This window comes from Oryza brachyantha, chromosome 2 (genome assembly GCF_000231095.2).
Source record: "Oryza brachyantha chromosome 2, ObraRS2, whole genome shotgun sequence".
In the NCBI taxonomy this organism is placed as follows: domain Eukaryota; kingdom Viridiplantae; phylum Streptophyta; class Magnoliopsida; order Poales; family Poaceae; genus Oryza; species Oryza brachyantha.
The window spans coordinates 24,436,136-24,443,863 of NC_023164.2; the positions used below are offsets into that span (position 1 = coordinate 24,436,136).

The 7,728-nt window shown below is 47.5% G+C and overlaps 1 protein-coding gene across 1 annotated transcript; it reads left to right on the top strand.

Moving 5' to 3' along the window:
• The first annotated feature begins 5,581 nt into the window (after window positions 1–5,581).
• Window positions 5,582–7,340, top strand: LOC102720021 (cyclin-dependent kinase inhibitor 1-like). Its single transcript, XM_006647889.3, has 4 exons — window positions 5,582–6,160; window positions 6,278–6,342; window positions 6,448–6,654; window positions 6,844–7,340. The coding sequence occupies exons 1-4, from the start codon at window positions 5,726–5,728 to the stop codon at window positions 6,923–6,925; spliced, it is 789 nt and encodes a 262-aa protein (XP_006647952.2). The 5' UTR covers window positions 5,582–5,725; the 3' UTR covers window positions 6,926–7,340.
• Window positions 7,341–7,728: the final 388 nt, after the last annotated feature.

The following is a 7,728-nucleotide window of genomic DNA, read 5'->3' on the forward strand; positions in this document are numbered from 1 at the left end:
TACTACCGGACCGGTATAACCGCATTACCTGCTTTCCCGGAAAAGATGCTGCTCATGTAAACTATCGCCTACTACTACCAGTTCTAGCACACACGCGTGCCTGATGCATGCCCTGCCTCCCTCCTCGGCACAGGCAGTAATATCAGGCGTCGCGATTGCTTCTTACTGATGGGTTATCTGATGAGATCATTGCCAATGTTGAATTATCGTTAGGGTAATTATGGGTATTAGATAGTGGTAATTACACAACCGACAGATTAAGGTGCTAAAACTGAACGAATCGAGGGAAGGCAGGCATGGTCAGAGCAACTGCACGATCGGAAGCAGAAAGCAACGCAACAGGGCAGGCAGGCAAGTACTCCTCCATGGGAAGGATGCCGTTAGTCTGCTGCAGCCTGCATGCACGGCCTCTATCGTGCTGGGCTGTATCATGTGGCAGGTCTCGGTCTCCTTCACTCCTCTGACCGACCTCTGTTCTTCTCACTTCGGTGAGCACCAGTAGCATGTCTCCCTATATATCATGTTCCTCTTTTTCTCTGAAGTTGAACAAATGGTCCAAGGCTGAAGGCTCCAAGCCACATCATCTGCTCGCATTTGAGCCATCCGTTCTCGATAAGATGGGCTTACGATTAAGGGTGTGATTGTTTGGTTTTTTATATAAAAAAAGCTAAACGATATATTTATAAACAAAAAATAATTATGAATAAAATTTTATGTATGTATTATTAGCGATCTAAAAGTTCGGTGAAAAATCCATCAACTTAAATTTAAGATTGAAAATTTAAATGTTTGATTATAAGCATAAGTAGAAATAAAAATATGGGGTATAAGCGATAACATAAAATCGTTTGGTATAATCTGTACAAGTCACTGGCTAGACGCATTGACTTGAATCAGTAGTTCAGTACAAGCAGCTTTGCTTGGAAGCAAAACAAGGACAGCACAGCAAGGGATCCTAATTCCTACAGTCAAGCATTGGATTCCTCTAGGACAAAAGAAAGTAGCATTTTCCCCATCAAAGGATATGCAGCTAGGAAAAATAGGATAGGAAAAGAACAAACGGCCTAGAATAAATACCAGTATCTGTCCAAGCTCTCTGCTTTCATCAGCCCATGCCGATCTGCTGTGTCAATTAACTGTGTATGGCAGTGTTGCACCACTGTCCTTCCTGGAACACCTTCACTGTACAGACCTCCATGGCTTCTGCAGCTGCCTCAGTCACTGATCAGTGGGGACCACGCATGAACACTTATGAGATTTTGAGGGAAGTGCCAAAAAAGAAGATCCTTCGATTGCCAGAGCACTGTAATAATAAGTTCTCGTTTGTGTTTGTTCAGTCTTTCCTGCAACTATTGTCCCTGTTTGGGGGCCTATACTGCTTCCCTGATTGTGGGGCTGTAACTTTTGGCATATAGAGATATTACTGCCAATGAACTTGGTTAAATGCACCCAGTATTATTCTTAATTGAATAATCTCGACAATATAATTTAGAATTTTATTATTAATAAAATATATTCTACTAACAATCAGTAAAACTGTAAAACACCTATTATACCAGAAAGATATGTCTGTCTCGCCACCAACTTGTAAGTAGTACATTGTATAGTAATTAACTTATGGATCCTAGTTTATTTTTATTTCTCCTATAAGAGAGAGAAATTTGTTGGAAGCTCTGTTTGTTCAGTCTCATTCAGTGCTTCTGTCAATCTATTATCGTTTAGCCTGATAGTTACCACTATCAACGCTTCCTTTTAGTTTATCAATTTTCTTCAACAAGCGCCATACTGCCATTAGCGCGTAGTAGCTTCGGCTCTTCTCATAGCTTCCATGTGCACGCCCTTTGATTGAAGCCAGTCATTGTTATGCTAGTGTAGTAGCACTTGTGAGGTTTCAGAATGGAAAATTCGTTACATGCTTCTCTGGTCTGGTATGTTTCTTGGATGCAGTGTGCGCTATCATCATCTCAACATGGATAGAATTGTCAGGCACCATATAGCCTAATTTACTAGCTATATGTACTGTTATTTACTCGGTGCTCAGTGTTGTTAGTGTTTAATTAGCCCTAGTAGGCAAGTAAAGTACTCCATAGATGGGCTTACTATCATTAGACCAAGTGTACTTACCTGGAATCTCCCCCATTCCAGGCGCAGTTCATCAGAAGTGCATATTTTTTCTCTGACGGGACGAGATCAGCAACCAGAGGAGACAGCGTTCAGAGTAATTTAATTTTACTGTAGATCGGAACTTTTGTCTAAGGCAGTGACTCAGTGAGCCGCATGTGACATCAGAAGATCGCACAAAACTTCGACTGGTCAGAATGAATCCATGTGATCTGCTCTTCTTTTCTATCCATTTCATATCACAGGTAGCACACGCTGATGCGATTCAAAGTAAATACGTGTGCGTGAAACTAAAGATGGTCGATCTGTATCTGTCGGCCAACATTATTATTATACACTGCCATGTCTGCTTGTATCGTGGTAAGGGCATATATAGATCCTTTAGACTACAAGAGGAAACGACAATATGCCATCTTATTAGAAAACAAATGGAACTAGAGAATCCAATGGCGTATATAAACGACATTTAATTTCCATGTACTTTGGAGGACACATATAGCAAAATTGCAGTTAGTACTGATAGATGGAGTCAATTTTATGTCCCAAAACCTTATTTAATTTGCAATATACAACAAATTTGAACTAATTTTGACAACATGTTTGGACGTGGGTTAACACTTCTTTTTTTTTTTTACGATAACACTTCATGATATTTTTTTTCTAGAATACAAGATATTGTGGTAGCACACATGTAATTATCCATCCATCTGTCTTTCTTTATGTCAAAAATGGGTATGTATGTGTATTTATTATATATATTCTTTTAAAATATAGAAGTGATATTGGTGAATAGTGAATGGCTCCTAAAAATCTTGAAACGTGGAACCATTGTCTTTCCCTCTCTAAAGTCTAAAGTAGACTTAAGGTAGAACTGTAGAAGTCACAAATTAACAAACGTAACACAGTCATGATATTTGCCACAGTCAGATTAAAAGTACATTTTTGGTTTCTTACTTCCATTTTGTAGTGGATGGTTTGAAACAGTTTCGAAATATTGAGTCATATCTAATTCTTTTTATTAAGATATAGCAGTCTGGAATATGAAGATACAAGCGATTTTTTTTTTTGCCACAGATTGTTTAATTTATGCAAAAAAAATATTAAACTTCATATCAAAATTATGGTAAAATCATTTATATGTAGGTCCTAATATTTGAATACGTTTGCATTTTTTGGTAAGTATTGAACGTGAATATCATATTTGGAAGGAAAATTTTGTGTTTCATTACATTTCATTTCCTAGTCATTTATTAATGAAAATATCAATGATCCCTTTACCTGGAAAAATAGATCATTTAATCAACTGTTAAGATCTTTTCTTGCTTTCTTTCCTCTAGAGAGGTAAGATGGTATATTGAAAAAGCGCTCAAAAATTTATTGTAAAATTTCTGTAAAACCAATCTCTCTCTCTCTCTCTCTCTCTCTCTGTTAAGAACATGTAAAACCAATCCACAGACCTATAATGTGAATGGTTATTTCAAGCTTTCCATCAAGTAATAAAGCCGCTACTTAATTACTAGAATCAACGGAAGCCTATATGGTTTCCGGGAGGACAGGAAAAAGAAATGATCCTTTCCCTTCCCTGTGGACTTTCTTTACCATGAAAGTTCCGCTGTGTTGCCCTCGCCAATAAAAAGCTGAACGTGTTTGAACGTTCAACGTATTATGTATGCCGTCAGTGCGTCATGTTCGCTCTCCGTATCAACGTTGTTCCGGCTATTACGGCATGACCAGTTGACCACCCACGATGGGGTTACGTCGATCATCAGTACGATTGAGCAAATCTCATATGCAAATATATAACAGCGCCGCAGAATCGACATGAACATTCAGCTAACGAAGTGCTAGTAGCCAATTAATCGATGTGATCCTGATACTGATACCCCTTTGTTCAGGCGAATAAACAAATTAAACGCAACAACCAACGTGCCCAATTCGGATCGACTGGTAGTAGACAGCCGCTGACCCACCCACGTACGAATTCGCGCGTGGACAAGGAGTGGCCGGCCACGCCTCGATCGATCGATCGAATCCTCCTGCAAAGTGATCCTCTGCATACACCACATCAATGCCTCTTGATCTCCGGCCTCTCCAAAAGCAAGGGGACGACGACCCACCACCCGACGCCGCGCGGTATCTGCCAGTACGACACACGTGCGTGCGTTCGTGCGCGCGCTGCCGACGCCGCTCGCTCGCCTCCCATGATCTCGCTTTGCGACAGCGCGGCCTCTACACGGCACAGCGCCGCGCGCTGTCTGTCTCCGCGAGACGGCGAGAACGGTTAATTCGGCGAGCAACCTGGTACCTGTAGGTCCTGTACTGCTGTGTAATGTGTCTAGGAGTATGTGACTGTGGTGTTCGTAAGACATAAGTGGTTGTGCGAAGTAGGGATTGATATTGCTACTTCGAGTGATAGTGAGACCGAGCCAGAGGACGGTGGAGTGTATACTACTGTGGACGTACGCGCTGGCTCTGTGACTCCGTGACCGTGGGTCTATACTGGACGGTCGGGTAGGGGGCCAGCCACCAGTGGCCAAAACCGCGATAACCCGCATCGATCGATCACATTTACGGCTTGACGCCAACTTGCCGTTTCACGGTCTGGGCGCGTGACCATCCTCATTGTCACTGTCCCCCTCCCCCTCGTACGTCGTCGGCATTCACCTACTTTTGGATCGGGTGTTTGGCGTCATTTTTTGGGCTAAAGATTACACACACCAGAAACGCATACAGGCTCTTTAGGCTTTACAAGGAAAATCAATCCGTGAAAAACTGAAACACACGTCGTCGTGCGCGGCGCGGCGCGGCCGGGACGGTACGACGGGACCGGACGTAGGGGCTGGGCCCCGTCCTGCTCTGCCAATGCTGCGCTCGCTGTGCCAAACTGCACGCTTTTCCAGAGAACCCTTTTGGGAGTTAAGGCCTCGGATTCGGCTCCTTCCTTCGGTTAATGCTGCGATACCGTAGGAGCACAAGCCCGTAATTGCAAGCTACCGGTACGTTACGTGACGTCCCTTCTCGTAATCCCGTCGCAACGTCCACAAAAAAAAGTTAGAATTAAACAAACGCATCCGTTACGATTCGCAGGCGCTCCTCGCGGCCGTCCGGTGGAGTTCAAATTTCAAACAGTTAGCCTAGCCGCAGCCGTCCGATCTGTGCCTGCCCACGTGTCGGGCATCCAAGGACGGTGCGGCGGGGGCAATCTCGTCATTGTGGGGTGGGTTCCGTTCCGTCATTATCACGTTCCGTTTGGGCGACCGTCGATACCCCGTTGGGGGCTGTTCGAGGGGCGCGTGGAGAAGACCGGGCGTGACAGGCGAAAACGACCGGACGGGCCAGATCCGGTTTAACGGCGCCGTCTGGGCGGCGGGAGAGGGGGCGTCTCCCAGCCGTCGGATCGGGATCTGATCCTCCGGCCATGGCATATTGGCATCTTATATCTGGAGGCGACGCGAGCGGCGGACGGAGAGAGAGAGTGGGAGAGAATCCAAAGAGGACATCACATTCACATACATATCCCACCAGCGCCGCGGTGCAGGAGGAGGGAAACGGCCAAAGAGGAGACGGCGGCGGCGCAGGCGGAGGCAGGCGCAGCAGCACGCAGATGGGCAAGTACATGAGGAAGTTCAGGGGGGCCACGGGGGAGGAGGTGGCCGCGGTGGAGGTGACGCAGGTCGTTGGGGTCCGGACGAGGTCGAGGTCCGCCGCGGCGACGAGGGGCGCTGTGGCGACGAAAGTGCAGGGGGCGTCCACCAGGAGGAGGAAGGCGCTGCTGCCGGCGCCGGTGGGCTCCGCCATGGGGGCTCTCCGTGACAGCGGAAGCTGCTATCTCCAGCTAAGGAGCCGCATGCTGTTCATGGCCCCCCCGCCGCCGCCGCCAACCGCGAGGGCTCCGGCGGTCGAGGCGGCCGCCGCGGTTGCCGGCAGCGGAGCGCCGGCGCATGCGGTGGCTGGCCTCTCGCGTTGCTCGAGCACGGCGTCGTCTGTGGACCTGGCAGCTCAGGACAGGAGCCTTGCGTGCCGCTCCGACGTCGCGGAGGTGAGGAAATCGAAACCCTAGAATTCGAATTCAAAAATGATCCCAGATCTCTAATAATTACAGACTTGTGATACTCAAGTGTGCGTGCTTCGGTTTGGTTGTGGTGATGTTCTACAGGCAGGGGGCGAGCATGTCCATGAGAGCTCCGCGAGCGACTCGGGGAGCGGCCATGACCGTGAGAGGTGGGAGAATTCTCCCTCATTTCCGGAAAATTCTTCTGAATTATGCTCTCCGGCGTGCTCCTGACGCCGATTTTCCCTCTAATTTTTAAAATTTTCAAATTCCAGGAGAGAATCAACGCCGTCGAGCTTTCTGCCCGGGGAGGTGAGCGATCTGGAGTCGGATCTCGCAGGGCAGAAGCGCAGCCGGCCACTACCTTCCGCAACAGCGTCAACTCATCAGGAAGCCACCCGTCCGAGGATGCCACCGGCCGCCGAGATCGAGGAGTTCTTCGCGGCGGCCGAGGAGGCCGAGGCCAAGCGCTTCGCCGCCAAGTGAGTCCAGAATCTTACCGCTCGCTGCAACACCCAGTTCCCGCGCGCGCCGGCTGGCCGGCCGGCTGCTAGCTAGCTCCTTCTTCTCCGTTTGATTTCTCGCGGCGCGCGCGCGTGCGTGGCGTAAGCTTGCCGCTGCCGGCGAGCCACAGCTAATTTAACGTGCCTGCGCTGTTCTCCATGGCCCAGGTACAACTTCGACGTCGTGCGCGGCGTGCCCCTCGACGCCGGCCGGTTCGAGTGGACCCCGGTGGTCAGCAGCAGAAGCTGAAGCGATCGAGCGTGCAAAGCGGAAGCTACTACCTAGCTAGAAAGAAAGGTACAGGGGGGGCGCCGTGTAGAAAGGGAAGGCGAGCTAGAGAGAGAGGAGGAGACGAAGAAAAGATGCTCATCCAAAGGGAATAAACGGGAAAAGAAGCGACTAAAAAAGAAGCATTATAGCCTAACCAACCACCGATTCGACTCTTTTCTTTCACATTTTAATTTGTGGTCTTCACTTACTCTGTACTAGAAAGTAGTACCATAGTATTCGTAAACTAGTAATTCGTCCCAGTATTTATCTTGATAGGTATAGATCCCCTTACTGTAATTGTCTCCATCTTGTATTTGGATGGAAATTAAATTTACTGTACAGCAGCAGCAGCTGTTCTGCAAGTTTAAGTTAACCACCACCACCGTTTAATTTCCGTGCATTCTGTAGTCCCTGCAATGCTAGCTTACTAACCACAGTGCTCAGCTCAACAAGTACTACGTCCTATCGTTTAAAATCTCTTGGTACATAAGATGGAAAACTCATTGTTCCATCTACTAGTAGCAGTAGTTTTGCACGTACGTTATCACAGGTCAACCTGCCTGCAGTTTCTTGGCTGTGTTCTCTGAGTAGACGCAGCATGATTCCTCATCTAGAGCTGGAGCAGCATATAGTACAGGCAAACTGCAGTGGAGGCTTCTATGGCGTGCCGTGGAAAGAAGGTTAAGATGGGGGCCAAAGGCCCCGTGGCCGAGGCGGATCGCCTACCAATGGAATTCCCGGTTAGTAAAAAGCTTCTATCATGCTGTAAAGCGCGATTAAAC

Excerpts from the sequence above, each read along its gene's own strand:
- LOC102720021 (XM_006647889.3), top strand. The coding sequence starts at position 5,726 with ATGGGCAAGTACATGAGGAAGTTCAGGGGGGCCACGGGGGAGGAGGTG. Across the intron at positions 6,343-6,447 it reads AGCGGCCATGACCGTGAGAG|GAGAGAATCAACGCCGTCGA; the intron begins GTGGGAGAATTC and ends TTCAAATTCCAG. Across the intron at positions 6,655-6,843 it reads GCCAAGCGCTTCGCCGCCAA|GTACAACTTCGACGTCGTGC; the intron begins GTGAGTCCAGAA and ends TCCATGGCCCAG.